The following is a 16221-nucleotide window of genomic DNA, read 5'->3' as shown; positions in this document are numbered from 1 at the left end:
AGGAAGGAGAGATAGATCAACCATGATTGAACGGCAGCGTAGACTTAATGGATCGAATGGCCTAATTCTACTCCTATCTTATGATCTATGCCACTGTTCCACCCACGGTTAGTCCTGGTCTGTATTCATCCCACCATCCTACATTGTCACAGTGCTCTTAGTAAAGTGGTAGACTAAAGACCAAAATATCTTTCACAAAAGATTTACAGAATTCTGAATATATTCACAAAGAACAAGTAATATGTAGAAGACTTGGGTTTCTGAAATAGGCTGTGATTTTCAATGGCGTCTCCAATCTGAATTTTCACCCTTTCATTTAACGATAAATAATAGTTGAACAACATACATTGAAAGCAGACATTACTGGTCATCATTATTGCATGGCATAGTTATTTTAGTCATACAAATTAAAATATAATATCACATCATAGCATATACTGCTAAGCATGGAAAATGGTAGTGCACCAAACTTAATCACAAATCTCTCTCTTACCTTTGAATGGACCAAGCAACGACAATGGAGACTGATGACGAGTTATCATGCAACTCTTCTATCATTTTAGTTCGACTCGGTGGACTAATAGTCCAAAGTGAATTTGAATTTCCTTCAAGTTTTGCAACCAGAATGTCTTCTTCTGTGTAGGCTTCCAGGAACTGCATAGCACCCTTTGGAAACACAAAATTAGCCCACCAATCCATTGAGAATTCTACCTCAAGGAGCTTCATTTCCAGAGACATTAAGCCAGGTTGTTTTTCATCGGCCAATATTCATCCCTAGCTATGAGTCAATTTGAATGTAGTTTGCATTTTTAAGATCATTCAAAATATGCCCTGGGCCTCCTCCACTGTCAGAGTGAGGCCAAATGCAAATTGGAGGAACAGCACCTCATATTTTGCTTGGGCAGCTTACAACCCAGCGGTATGAATATTGATTTCTCTCATTTCAAGTACCTCCTGCATTCCCTCTCTCTCCGTCCCTCCCCCACCTTACTAGTCTTACTAATTTCACTGTCGTCCTGCTTAGTTTCACTGTTTGAATCCACTCTATCATCTTTTCTACAGCCAACAATGGACCATTGTGGGCTCCACCTTTCCTTGATCATTGTTGCTGGCTTTGATTTGTCCTTTTCATACCTTTCATTCATTTGTTCTTTGTACATTTTCATACCTATAGTTTCCCTCTCCCTGACTCTCAGTCTGATGAAGTGCCTTGACCCGAAATGTCACCTATTCCTTTTCTCTAGAGATGCTACCTGACCCGCTGAGTTACTCCAGCATTTTGAGTCTATCTTCGGTGTAAACCAACATCTGCAGTTTCTTCCGACACATTCAAAATCTATAAATGGTTCTCTTTTCTATATTCATAATCCCAAGTGCAAATTCAAGAGTGATCTCTGGTCACTCAAAATAGTGCGTTGGCTGGATATCTAAAATGAAGACAGAAAGTGCTGGCAATACTCTGCAGGTCAGGCAGAGTCTGTGGTGGGAGAAACTGTGAACGTTTCAGGTTGATGACCATTCATCAGAATTGATGTTCTGAAGAAATATCTACCACAAATGGAACATAAGGATGATTCAGTAATTACTTACAGACTTGTCGATGAACCTCTTTAATAATCTGTTGTACTCCGTTCTATTATAATCTTGCAGCTGGTTCTGTTGGGCACTCATTGTAAAGATGGGCTTGAAAAGAAATACAGATTTATATTACAAATACTGAATCGAAGAGAAACTTTTCGTAATTGTTATTGTTTTTTGATGAATAACGTATTTTAAGCAATTCAAGGTTATGGGGAGATGGGGTTGAGAGGAAAAAATAGATTACCCATGATAGAATGGTGGAGTAGACTAGATGGGCCGAATGGTCTAATTCTGCTGCTATAACTTATGAACTATTAACAATGAGAATTAAGAATGGACTATTGGGATCATTTATGTTTGATATAATTCTTGTATAATGCCTCGTAACCTAAATTGCTTGTCCCTCTCAAATAAAGGGTGATTTTGATGTTTCCCAAGTGAAATCAAGCCTCACCTCTTGAAGTTATGAGTCTCTCCAATCAAGCAGAAATTTGAATTGCCTCCCTATTAATAGGGATATGCACTTAATATGCTACCTTTTCATTAATAAGCAGAATACTTTCTTCTCCTTGCTCCTAGGATAATACTGCAAGTAGATAGTAGTTTTGTGAGATGTTTAATTTCTTTGCCCATTTATCAGTCAGTAGCACCTATTGTTAGTGTTTGGCTCATAGTCATAGAACTATACAATATGGAAACAGGCCCTTCGGCCCAACTTGCCCACGCCGACCAACATGTCCCACCTTCCTGCATTTGGCCCTTATCCCTCTAAACCTTTCCTATTCATGTACCTGTCTAAATGTTTCTTAAACATTGCAATAGTACCTGCCTTAACTACCTCCCCCGGTAGCTCGTTCCACACACACATCACCCTTTGTGTGAGAAAGTTACCCCTCGGGTTCCTATTAAATTTTTCCCCGTTCAATATCCTCTGGTTCTCCTACTCTGGGCAAGAGTTTGTGCATCTACCCGATCTATTCCTCTCATGATTTTATACACCTCAATAAGATCACACCTCATCCTCCTGCGCTCCAAAGAATAGAGTCCCAGCCTACTCAACCTTTCCCTATAGCTCAGACCAACTAGCCCTGGCAACAACCTTGTAAATCTTCTCTGTACCCTTTCCAGCTTGACAGCATGATTCCTATAACATGGTGCCCAGAACTGAACACATTACTCTCAATGGGACCTCACCAACATCTTATACAACTGCAACATGTCCTCCCAACTTCTATACTCAATTCTAACTGATGAAGGCCTTTGCCTTTTTGACCACACTATCTACCTGCGACTCCACCTTCAAGGAACCATGTACCTGCACTTCTAGATCCCTCTGCTCTACAACACCTCCTATCCCATATACTGGACTATTTACCATGGTAAAGTTTCAAAAGTTCTAAGTATAGTCTTATCCAGTCCTACCTTGAGAGCACCTTTATTTATATTGGTACAGAATTTGTCCGAGGGAGATGTTTAGTATAACTGTTAGGATATGTGAGGAGGCTGTTCAGGCCATTGAACATGCTCTGACCCTTTGCACCAGCAAAGACCCAATTTTATCAGCAGGCTCTCTCCTCAAGTCCTTGTGATTATCTTCTCCCTCTATCTATCTTTGATTCTTTCTTTGAGACTTGAGTGAATCTGCTCCCATTGCCCACCAACTAATGAATCCAATACAATGACCATTTGCTGTGTGATGTCAGGCAACTGAACCACCCTACTGCAACCAGAGAGCAGTCCTGAACTACTATCTACCTCATCGGGGACGTTCGTACTATCTTTGATCGGACTTTACTGGATTTACCTTGCATTAAACGTTATTCCCTTATCATGCATCTGTACCCTGTGAATGGCTCAATTGTAATCATGTATTGTCTTTCCGCTGAACTGTACTGATACAGTCTTCTCCTATATCACCCCATATCACCTCATATCTGTTCTCTGATTCTCAACATCTAGCAAAGGAATAATTTCTCCTTATTCACATTGTCCAGATCCTTGATGATTTTGAACAACTCTGAAACCACCTCCCAACCTTCCCCTAAGGTTTTGCATTCCCAGTTTTTCCAGTCCAGCCTTTTACCTGGTAACCTCCAATGGTAATTGTGACAGACACATCCAAAGGTCTGTTTGTCACGCCAGCGACAGACTTAATCAAGGACATGAAGAGGAGGGGGAACCACACAATGCATATTAACAAGAAGACGATCAGACCACCCATGCCGTATTTTACAACCTTCTTCTTCTTCTGCCCTCGTGGCTGAGGATATCTCTGTGATGAAACAAAATACAAGGTGAGAGGCAGGCCTAGCATTGCAAGGAGATTGCTGCTTTGCAAATGTAAAATAAGAAAAATCTCCAACATATAATCTAGTCCAAAACTCTGAGAAAAATAATTATCTGGTTTCTGCCAATTGGAACAGAACTCAAATTACTTAATCGTTATATCATGAATTTGACAGCAATTTTCACATGGCACAACTGAATATGGTATAACCACTCTTGGAGAAGAGTCTGAAGAAGGGTCTCGACCCGAAACTCCTTTTTCTCCATAGTTGCTGCCTGACACGCTGAGTTCCTGCAGCACTTAGTGTCTATCTTCAGTATCAACCAGCATCTGCAGTTCCTTTCTGCCCTCTCTTACCGAGCATTACATTGGGCAGGGGTTTGCAACAGCTGCCACAAGGCGAGGTCCCGGGGTGTTGGATGCAGATGCGGCGTGCACCCCTGCATCGGCGTCACCCTGGCAACGCTGCCTGTCTCGGTCACCTGGTAGCGACGCAAGACTCCCGTTGCACCGCCCCCCACATCCGCCAGGTTACCCAGGGACCTGCCGCCATGTGGCCTGCCTCTGGCTGCGGGAATGGAGAGAGGGAGCAGCATGAAGGCAGCATGAGTACCGGGCCTGTCCCTGGCGCACCGCATGTGGGGCCCCGTGGGAGCTATGTGGTTCCCCAGCCTGTGAATTCCCACAACTTTAACTACCAACAACCCCCTCCCCTCCTCCACCCTCCCCACCCTACCAGGCTTTGGAAAATAAAACTATAGTTGGGTTGAAATTTTTAATAATATTGTTTATTAAATAGTTAATATTTACCACCCCCTCACTCTGTTATAGCAGACAACCAGCAATAATGGACACTACCATCTCTCCATCCCGTGGTTCGTTACAGCGAGGGTTTCTTGAGTATGTTGGGTATGTCTTTCTTGAGAAAAACGTTTAGCAACAGATATTACGAAGGTCTGATTGAACTGAGAATAATGTACTATTTTCCTACCTTTTCAGATTCACGCCAACACTTCAGAATAAAAATATGGGCATAAATGTCCTCTATACAGATCCAACTTGAGAGGCTAAGGGTTGTGTCGGTCCAGACCCAGTCCATGACTGCTCTCAACTCAGTGAGGAAGGGAACCAGTCGGAATCTGGGGAGAGAAGGTTACAGTCAGAACCCAACAGGCATTGCAGAATTAATATTGGTTCATCGATATGATTAGCATATGACATAGATGTGAAGTGAATGTGAAGTCAGTACTAAGTCAGGAGTATTCAGAGACAGACACAAAATGCTAGGATAACTCAGGAGGACAGGGATGTTCGATTTGTGAGCAACATATTTTAGCAGTCTTTTGGGCAATACACCATTTTACATTTATACACACAAAATGGTGGAGTAACTCAGCGGGTCAGGCAGCATCTCTGTGGAAAAGGAATGGCTGATGTTTTGGGTCATACAAACATAGAAAATAAGTGCAGGAGTTGGCCATTCGACCCTACGAGCCAGCATTGTCATTCAATATGATCATGGCTAATAATCCAGAATCTGTACCCAGTTCCTGCTTTTTCCCCATATCCCTTGATTCCTTTAGCCCTAAGAGCAAATTCTCTCTCTTGAAAGCATCCAGTGAATCAGCCTCCACTGCCTTCTGTGGCAGAGAATTCCACAGATTCACAACTTTCTGGGTGAAAAAGTTTTTCCTCATGTCAGTCCTAAATGTCCGACCCCTTACTCTTAAACTGTGATCCCTGGTTCTGGACTCCCCCAACATGGGAAACATTTGTCCTGCATCTAGCCTGTCCAATCCCTTAAGAATTTTATATGATTCTATAAGATATCCTCTCATCCTTCTAAATTCCAGTGAATACAAGCCCAATCAACCCATTCTTTCCTCATATGTCAGACCCGTCATCCCAGGAATTAACCTGGTGAACCTACGCTACACTCCCTCAATAGCAAGAATGTCCTTCCTCAAATTAGGAGACCAAAACTGCACACAATACTCCAAGTGCGGTCTCACCAGGGCCCTGTACAACTGCAGCAGGACCTCCATGCTCCTAAACTCAAATCCTCTCGCAATGAAGGCCAATGATTAGCTTTCTTCACTGCTTGCTGTACCTGCATGTTTACTTTCAGTGACTGATGTACAAGGAGTGACTGATGTACAAGGAAGTGTCGAACCTTCAGAACCTTAATCAGACCTTCACTGAAGGGTCTCAACCCGAAACATCATCTATTCCTTTTCTCCAGAGATGCTGCATGACCCGCTGAGTTACTCCAGCATTTTGTCACTATCTTCAGTGCAAACCAGCATCTGCAGTTCCTTTCTACATGTATTCAGAGACAGATGGTTGGCTAGGTGCCACAAGACAGGCTCAGCAATGGTGGGCTACCAGTGGGAGAAGTTTAAATGTGTAGTTTATTATTGTCACGTCTACCGAGGGACGGCGAAAAACGTTTTTGTTGCATGCCATTCAGTTAGCGAAAAGACCATTCACAGTGTACAGAGACAGGATAAAGGGTATACGTTTTTCTGTAAGGTCAAGTTCAGTAAAGTCCAATTAACGATAGTATTAAGTTCTCCAATGGTAATGGCACTGGTTTCTTTTATTATCACATGTCCCAAGGTACAGTGAAATAGCTTTTTTGCACACAGCTCAACAAGACTATCACCACACATAAGCACAATTCGCTGGTTAGTACAGAATGTACAGAACTGCTGACTGAGTCCATATGCAAGAGATGCCATTTTGCCGCCATTTTACATCAAATTGGCAATCTGTTTGACACGGTTTCTACCAAAGATAGACAAAAAATGTCAGAATAAATCAGCGGGACAGGCAGCATCTCTGGAGAGAAGGAATGGGTGACTTTTCGCGTGGAGACGACCCAAAACGACACCCATTCCTTCTCTCCAGAGATGCTGCCTGGCCCGCTGAGTTACTCCTGCATTTTGTGTCTATCTTTGGTGTAAACCAGCAACTGCAGTTCCTTCCTACACAGTTTCTAATTTTTCTATAAAGGATATAATAATCTGCTAATTTTCCATGAATATCTTTGTCCTACTGGTGAAGACCATTTTCACTATTAATATTTGTGGGCTGCATTTAGAATAAGACTATTTATATTTTGTGCTACTTCACTGAGGAGCTTGCTTTTTACTCATTGGGTCACATGCAAAATGGCTGTTTGGGTGAGATACTAGAAACTATGGCAATCAAACAACACATTGCACAGAATTACACCAAATAGTAAATAATTCAACAGATAATTTGAAAGAGTTAATTCTTAATCTGTTTAAAACTACTGCTATACAGGTCCACCACTGATTTTCTGAATCTTGGTTCCAGAGCCTTTCTAGGTTTTCCATTTTGCCGGACCATCAGAGGAGTTGAATGGTACCGGAGTGGTCGCCAAGAACCCAAGGTACCGGCACACAAAGTCGGCCGTGGAAGTCAGCTATGGGAACGGTTCTCCTGGCTCCAGCAGGGCTGGAGTTCCAGAGGCCTGGCCGCAAAGGGCAAATTCGACCCGCCGAACGGCCACGTAAGTCCCGATGAGGTTGAGATCGGCCGCCTCAGCTGGCCAAGGCACCATATTGTCAGGGGGGTTTCAAGTGCATTCCCGTCATTTTCGTCTGGATTAAAGGAAATGCCGGACCACCTGTTGCTAGAAAATCGGTGGTGGACTTACTTGTATGAGGTTAATATCAATATTCCTGCATATGTCTGATTGGATTGCAGTTTTTTTCTCATTATAACTTCACTCTGATATTAACAGCTGTTCAGTGGCAAATGCAGATAATGCCGTTGCTGCATCCAAACTAACCACAAATGAATCATGCAAATATTTAATAATGATGAGATGCAGTTTACAGGAGAAATATTCTTACCCTTGAAAGAGGAACAAGTTGATATAGTTGTAGCTCTTGGTCAGAAAGTTGCCAAGCACACGTGTTGGGTAGCCACAACGTATCTGATATGCTGACAATCCAAAGTAAACACATTTAACAAAGTACCAAACCTGCGCAACTGTGTTTTGGTTAAATTTTCTGCAAGAAAATGACAAATAAATTTATTTTGGAGTTCCGTGTCACGATAGATAAATTCATCAACAGCATTTAAATGACGAGTGAAACAGATTTATATCTTATGTGTAAATTAGCTGCCACTAATTTATGCCCTACATTGAGGGTGACACGGTGGCACAGTGGTAGAGTTGCTGCCTTACAGCGCCAAGACCCAGGTTCGATCCTGACTACGGGTGCTGTCTGTACGGAGTTTGTATTTTCTCCCCGTCACGGAGTGGGTTTTCCCTGGGTGTTCTGCTTTCTTCCCACAGCCCAAAGCGTAAAGGTTTGTAAGTTAATTGGCTTCAGTAAAGATTGTAAATTATCCCTAGTGTAGGATGGAACTAGTGTGTAGGATGGAACTAGTGTATGGGTGATCATTGGACAGCATGGACTCTGTGGGCCAAAGTGCCTGTTCCCGCGCTGCATCTCTAAACTAAACTAAAAAAAATTAAATTACTAAGTAATTTTAGTTTAGTTTAGTCACCCCTACACTAGTTCTATCCCACACACTAGAGACAATTTACAGAGGCCAATTAAACTACAAACACGTACGTCTTTGAAATGTGGGAGGGAACTGGAGCGTCCAGAGGAAGCCCAATGGTTCATAGGGAGAATGTGCAAACTCCGTCTAAACACCCGTAGTCAGGATGGAACCCGGATCCCTGGCGTTGTATGGCAGCAACTCTACCACTGCGCCACCATGCTCTCCTATTGTTCTCGAAAGTAAGCTATTTCTCCCCCTAAATTCACGATAAAATAAAACCTACCGCTCTGTCACTCTTGGTAAGATACAGAACATCCAGAAGTGAATTCCAAAAACGAGGATGACTTGGAAGATAACTTTTCCTAAGACTGTCTTTCGGAGGTAGAGTGCTCGATCTACCACCATTGTTCCAAACTGAATTATCAGCATCACCAAAAACGCCTCTGGTACTTGGTCCTCTGACAGAGAAGATGTTATGTCGGCAGCTGCTGAATGTTTCTGCAGAAGTCAAAGGAATCATCAATAACCTTGTTGCCCAAACATCTGCAGTTCCGTGTTTCCACCGGTGTTTTACACCGATGAGTCTAGATGATGTCAAGAAGGCTGTAAAAAGTGTACCTACCCCAAATGCGCCAAAACCAAAGATAATAACAATGAAGTCCACCACATCTGCCATGAACATTAAGACATAGACATCTGTCACCGCACTGTAATCTGGGTGGATGATATTGTAGAAGAAATGTCTGATTGGGAAATAGATTTGAAGTGTTCTGAAAAACAAAACAATTTGAATGTTAGGACCCACAAGTTAAACTGACAATTTGATTTTGGAGCCTGGATAGAGTGAATGTGAGAGAATGTTTCCACTAGTGGGAGAGTCTAGGACCAGAGGCCACAGCCTCAGGATAAAAGCCCATACCTTTAGAAAGGCGATGAGGAAGAATTTATTTAGTCAAAGGGTGGTGAATCAGTGGAATTCATTGCCACAAGAAGGCTGTGGAGGCCATTGATTGATATTTTTAAGGTGGTAATTGACAGATTCTTGATTAGTATGGGTGTTATGGATTATGGGAAGAAGGCAGGAGAAAGGCGTCGAGAGGGAGAGAGAAATCAGCCATGATTGAATGGCCGACTAGACTTGATGGGCCGAATGGCCTTATTCTGCTCCTAGAACGTATGAACAAATTAACATGTTATACTTTATACATTTTCCTTTAATGCAAAGGCTAATCAAGAGTGATTCATTGGTACTTCTGCCAATTTAGTAGTCTGTATAAACTCCTATCAAATGTTGTCTCCTCAACTGTCGCTCCACACTAGGGAGACAAAACCAAGATGGGATGACTTTATTGTGGTGGAATACCAGTCCCTGTCTGAAACCATAGTCCTGACCACCCATCACTTTAATTCTTCATCCTCCTTCTTCATTGTTCTTGACTTCTACTCAAGCCCAAGCCAACATCGGGAAAGAACATATTCCAACCTGACAACTCATGCTCTCTTTGGTCACCACTATGAGTTCAACAATTTCCATTTACCCACTACCTTGTTCCACACACCCACCACCCTCTGAGTGAAAAAGTTGCCCCTTAGGTTCTTTTTAAATCTTTCTCCTCGCACTTAAATCTTTGGCTGGTTCACCAACTTTGGGTAAAAGACCCTATCTATCTATTCGCTCATGATTTTATCCACCTCCAAAGGAATGTCAGCAATAAGAGATCCAATGACAGGTACTAGCATAACAGAAAGGCGCGTTTTGGTCTCTCAATTCATCACACCGTTTTTAATGGAGAATCATGCTGCATTGAAATAAAAGTCTCCTTTTCCCAGAAAAAAATGCCAATATCACTTCTCTAAGTCAAATGCCAAACCAGTGGCAATTGGTATTGAAGTAAAATGCGAGCTATTTTCTGCCACAGACTCTCATTCCATCAGGAACCAGAACAAATTCCATCCAACTTATTTTACATTAACTTCTTAATATTTATTATTGGCAAAAAGCATCTTTTTATCCATTTCACTGGCGTCGGTGTGCCTGTAATTGCCCAAAGATGCCTCACAATTTATTGGAAGACAAATTGGAGACAAAAGGAAGTTAAAGCCATATATTATTTCAACGTGGAATATTATGTGGAATCGTCAGTCAAACAGCAGACATTTTATAACCTGTGACACCGAGCAACATTTTCTGAACCTGGAATTATACCACTTACTTGGCAATGATAATGGCTTTTGCCTTAATCATTTGCTCGTTTAACTTTTCCAGCAACAGTTCCTTCTTATTCTTTGGTTGAACGCTAAGTGACCCACTTCCTTTCCGGCTGCTGCTGTTTCGAGTGCTTATGCTTCCTGCGTGAAAATGGAAGAAAATGTTCACCTAGACTTTTTTCAAAGTCACCAAAAAGTAAACAAAAAAAAAGCAAACACAAATCTTGCAAATGTTTTACACCTGAAATAAAACCAGAAAACGCAGTAAATACTCAACAGGTCAGGCAGCAGAGAGAGATAAAGAGAGTTAATGTTTCAGAAAATGAAAATAAAAAATCCCCGCAGGTTCAGTTCAGCTGAAATAAACCCCCAAAATTCTGATCCTTGCACGGTGAAATATTAACTCTGTTTCTCTTCCTATAGATGTTGCCTGATCTACTGAGTGTTTCCAGCATTTTCTATTTTTGTGTTATAGAGTCATCCGTGGAAACAGGCCCTTCGACCCAACTTGCCCACACATGTTCCATCTTACACTCGTCCCACCTGCCTGCATTTGACCCATATCCCTGCAAACCTGTCCTGTCCATGTACTTACCTAAATGCTTCTTAAACATTGTAATAGTCCCTGCCTCAACTATCTCCTCCGGCAGCTCATTCCATACACCCGCCACCCTTTGTGTGAAAAAGTTACCCCTCAGGTTCCTATTAAGTCTTTCCCCCCTTACCTTCAACCAATGTCCCCTGGTGCTGAATTCCCCTTCCCTGGGCAAGAGACACTTTATTAACCCAATCTATTCCTCTCATGGTTTCGTACACCTCTATAAGATCTCCACTCATCCTTCTTTTTTATGTGGCTGTTTGGATAATTGACTATTGTAAATTAGCCCCAGTTTAGGAATGGTAGGGGAATCGAGATGTTGGGTGCAACTGTTCAGGTGTGATGGAAAATGGTGCAAGGAAATGAGAGGGAGAGTGTGACTGAAGCTGGAAAGATTTACGAGGATGTTGCCAGGACTAGAGGGTCCAAGCTATTGGGTGAGATTGAGTAGGCTAGGACTATTTCTTGGTGTGCAGGAGGATGAGGGGTGATCTTATTGAGGTGTATGAAATTATGAGAGGAATAGATTGGGTAGATGCACAGTCTCTTCCACAAGTAGATGAATCGAGGACCAGAGTTCATAGGTTTAAGGCGAAGGAGAAAAGTCAATAGAAATCTGAGGGGTACCTTTTTCACACAAAAGGTGGTGGGTGTATGGAACAAGCTGCCAGAGAAGGTAGTTGAGGCTGGGACTACCCCAAAAAGACTTTCTAAGAAACAGTTAGACAGGTACATGGATAGGAAAAGGTTTGGAGGGATATGGACCAAGCGCAGGCAGGTGGGACTAGTGTAGATGGGACCTGTGGCTGGTGTGTGGGCAAGTTGGGCCAAAGGTCCTGTTTCCACACTGTATCACTCTATGACTATGATGGGATTGTTCTGAAATCCAAGACAGACTCTTTGAGAAATGAAATGCTTGCCTGAGAGATGATTTATTTGGAGATTCATTAAGCTATATCCTGCATGAAGAGATAGAGTGAGCAGTACCCATATTCCCTGGAAATTGGTGGAATAAGCTGTGGCCACATTGAAGCACATTTTCAACCAGGCATCATTGTAATGTCCACCATGTTGTATTTTGCACTGACAGCTCTCCCTTTCTTAGACGGCTTCTCTTCACTGTAAAATCTACAACAAGAGAAGCAGAGCCAAGATAAAGGATATTTTAATTTGGGATAGGGATGAATAGACCTTTCTTGGTGGATATGGTGCTGCATCTTTGAAACTGTCTCAGAAGCCTCTGGATATGCAACTAATGAGTGTATTGAAGATCAAGATGGATAGGCTTCCCAGCGCCCAGTAAATGAAGGGGAATAGTGCACCATTGTGATCACAGTAAAATGGTGCAAACTCAACGTTTCTGTTCACAGAAACAAACCTGGAATCAATACAAAGAATAAAGATGTTTCCCATTGAAAAAAATCTCAAACTTCCTGTTGTGTTCGAAGCAAATTCCACTTACAAAGCAGAGATATATTGCCGCGATAATTGTGTCATACCTCTTTGTGACCGATAAGATGATCGATTTGAGATCTGCGAACCAGTTGAACTTGGTCTTCGCGCTGTTGCCTGTTCTGGAAAGTGGACATGGATGGAATCTATGGACGCTTGCAAATTAATCGATTTTAGAGAGCCAAGGGAGCTCTTCCTCTGTGACTCATTCTGATCATCTTCACTGTCATCTTTACCAGAAGCATTGTCACCCTTCTCGTCCTCATCCCACAGACCATGGCACTAGAAAAACATGTATTTTTAAAAGTCGCAGTGGGTTATACTTAATACGATAATATTTTGTTTGATTTTCAAGTGAATACAGTGACATCTCTTCAAGACATTTATTTTGTCTCTTTACTAGTCTCATTACTGCAATAGTGATACAAGGAAAACTGCTGCCTCTCAGCTCCAGCAACCCAGGTTCAATCCTATCCTTCGGAGTTATCCGCGTGGAGTTTGCACGTTCTCCCTATCACAGCGTGGGTTTCAACCAAGTTTCATTCCACATCCAAAATCATGTGGATTATGAGGTTAATTGGCAAGTGTGAATTGCTGTCAATTTGTGAGGATGGCAGAATCTAGGGGATGGGGTGGTGATGGGTATGTGGTATAGATGAAAGCTTATGGTAAGTGTGGACTCATTAGGCTGAAGGGCTATATCATTTTAATGACCACCATTTTGACAAGCTCTTCCCTCTCTCTAACTCTTTCTTCTGCGATTCATTTCTCCGCATCTTAAAATTTGTTTGTCTCAGACACTTTCCGGCTTGATGTTTCTTCTTTCTAGCGTATAAAACCATGAGAGAAATAGATTGGGTAGACACACCACGAGTTTCTTGCCATGAGCTACGGAATCGAGAACCGAGGACATAGGTTTAATGTGAGGGGGGGAAGATTTAATCAGAACCCGAGGGGTAAACTTGTCACACAATGGGTGGTGGGTGTGTGGAACGAGCTGCTGGAGGAGGTAGTTGAGGCAGGTACTATCACTACATTTAAGAAACAGTTAAACAGATACATGCATAGGATAGGTGTAGAGGGATAGGCCAAGCGCGAGTAGGTGGGACTAGTGTAGATTGGACATATTGGTCGGTGTGGGCGTTGGGCTGAAGGGCCCCTTTCCACGTGGTGTAACTCCATGACTATTTGCTATGACTAGTATGAACGGTATTTTAAGTAAAAACCCTCTTCTCCACTTTTCTTTCTTGTGTCGACCCCACCCGTGCCCCTCTGCTGTTTAAAACTGCCAGACACTGGAATTGTGAGACACTAAAATACCATCCATGATCAGGGCCGGATTTAGATGAAGAGAGGCCCTAAGCTGTTCCACTTGTGAGCCCCCCTACGCGTTGGTTTTCAGCGCTGGCGGCGAGGCAGCTACCGGACAGCCATGGCAGCCAAATCTCCCACAATTCCCAAAAGTGCCCAGCGCCGACCAGTTGCCGTTGCAGTGCGCATGCTCAGGGCAGTCGATGATGCGCTGGCCGTGGTTGTGCGCATGTGCAGGGGGGAGGACGTGTAGGCCGCAGCAATGCGCTTGAGCAAGGCGGCCTGCCGTGCCGGCGGATGAGGAGGCCCGGACACGGATAGCGGGGAGAGATGGAGAGAGAGAGATACAGAGGGGGGCCCGCCCAGAGTTGAACGGTAGGTGTCCTGCCTTGGCCGGAGGCCCCTCTAGACCTCGAGGCCCTAAGCTTAAGCTTGTCTAGTTTATAGGTAAATCCGGCCCTGTCCATCATCTTCTCACTGTAGATGCTGCCTGATGTGCAATTTCCAGGCTTTTCTGCCTTTATGCACCATTTCCAGGATGTGCACGATGTGACATGGATCTTGATTGGTTTTAACATTGACAGTAGAAATTATATCAGCTTGTCTATTGGTGATTGCAATCTCCAGAGAACAAGGTTCAATCCTGACTATGGGTGCTGTCTGTATGGAGTTTGTACGATCGCCCCGTGACGCATGAATTTTCTCCAGGATCTCCTGTTTTCTCCCACACAACGAAGACTTACAGGTTTGTAGGCTAATTGGCTTGTATGATTGTAAATTGTCCCTAGTGTATGTAGGATAATGTAAGTGTGTGGAGATCGCTTGTTGCGTGGATTTGGTGGGCCGAAGGGCCTGTTTTCACGCTATATCTCTAAACTAAAAAGCTAAACTAAAAGTAATGTTGGTAAAATCCAAGTGATATGTATTTACTTATTTTTGCTTAAATTATCATTGGTTTATTATTGTCATGTGTACCAAGATACAGATGCATTCTAACCAGTAAAATCAAACCATACACTTCTTCAGCCTGAAGAAGTATCTCGACCCAAAACGTCGCCCATTCCTTCTCTCCATAGATGCTGCCTCACCCGCTGAGTTACTCCAGCATTTTGTGTCTACCTTTGATTTTACCAGCATCTGCAGTTCCTTCTTACACATTCCATACTCAAATACAATGGGTATTAAAGGGGAAAATAGAGAGAGTGCAGAATATGGTGTTGTTCTACAGAGAATGTTCAGATAAAATAAAGTTAAAGGGCCGCATTGGGGTAGAGTGGTGACCGGGACTACTCCCTTACTCTATGACAGGTCCATTCACTAGCATCAAGGATTCAAAAGTCTGACAACAGCAGGGTTGAAGTCATTCCTGAATTTCGTCGTATGTGTTTTCTAGTTTTGGTATCTTCTGTCCGATCAGAGGGAAGAAGAAGGAATGACCATTAAATGGTGCATTTAATTTAGGATAGGGCCATACTGGAGAACAGGGAAAGAAGATATCAGGAAAGTTTATGGCTCTTTGTGAAATGTTAACCAGTGGGTCAGGAAAGGTTCTAACATTTATGATTCGTATGATGGAATCTTTATTAATGAGTGCAATGACCTCAATTAAGTGTTTCAATTAAAGGAAGGTAACAAAATCAATGGGCTCAATTTTTCACTCCGAGGTGCATATATGGTTTTTAATTATATTTTTATGATGGCTGAATCTGGAGTATTGATCACCAGGTGATCAATATGGGGATTGGGTATGGGGATTGGATACGAGGATCGGGTACGGGGATTGGATACGGGGATCAGGTACGGGGATCGCTGGTTGGTGCCGACTCAGTGGGCCTGCTTCTGCGTTATATCTCTAAACAGAAGGGTGGTTACAAAACACTTAAAGTCACACCTAAAGCAATCACGTGTATATTTGCGCACATCGTGTACTTGTACCACATCTGCAATTCCTTTTTATTAAAGTGTATATGTACACGCCTGCTGGAGTTTTTATTCAGTACAATTGAGTTAAAGTGTGTAGTAACCGGTTGCTAAACACTTTAACTTCCCCTCCCATTCCCATATAGCCCTTCTGTCATAGGCATGCTCCATTGTCAGAGGGAGGCCAAACACAAATTGGAGGAACAGCACCTCATATTTCACCTGGGCAGCTGAAAACTCAGTGGTATGAATATTAATTTCCCTAACTTCAAGCAACCCTTGCTTTCCCAATCTCCAGTCCCTCCCGCATTTTAGT

At 42.8% G+C, this 16221-nt stretch overlaps 1 protein-coding gene across 1 annotated transcript in view; it reads right to left on the bottom strand.

Annotated features, from left to right (window-relative positions):
* Positions 1–16221, bottom strand: part of LOC129696472 (piezo-type mechanosensitive ion channel component 2-like) — a 504307-nt gene that overhangs the window by 13741 nt on the left and 474345 nt on the right. The window contains exons 42-50 of the mRNA XM_055634398.1: positions 12722–12956; positions 10630–10765; positions 9039–9186; positions 8700–8914; positions 7753–7911; positions 4860–5007; positions 3665–3853; positions 1591–1683; positions 494–666 (exon numbers count right to left, since the gene is read on the bottom strand). Coding sequence (XP_055490373.1) covers positions 494–666; positions 1591–1683; positions 3665–3853; positions 4860–5007; positions 7753–7911; positions 8700–8914; positions 9039–9186; positions 10630–10765; positions 12722–12956 — 1496 coding nt within the window. The remainder of the gene's footprint in view (positions 1–493; positions 667–1590; positions 1684–3664; positions 3854–4859; positions 5008–7752; positions 7912–8699; positions 8915–9038; positions 9187–10629; positions 10766–12721; positions 12957–16221) is intronic.

This window comes from Leucoraja erinacea, chromosome 4 (genome assembly GCF_028641065.1).
Source record: "Leucoraja erinacea ecotype New England chromosome 4, Leri_hhj_1, whole genome shotgun sequence".
In the NCBI taxonomy this organism is placed as follows: Eukaryota; Metazoa; Chordata; class Chondrichthyes; order Rajiformes; family Rajidae; genus Leucoraja; species Leucoraja erinaceus.
The sequence above is the reverse complement of the archived record's forward strand: the minus strand, read 5'-3'. Positions and strand labels throughout refer to the sequence as shown.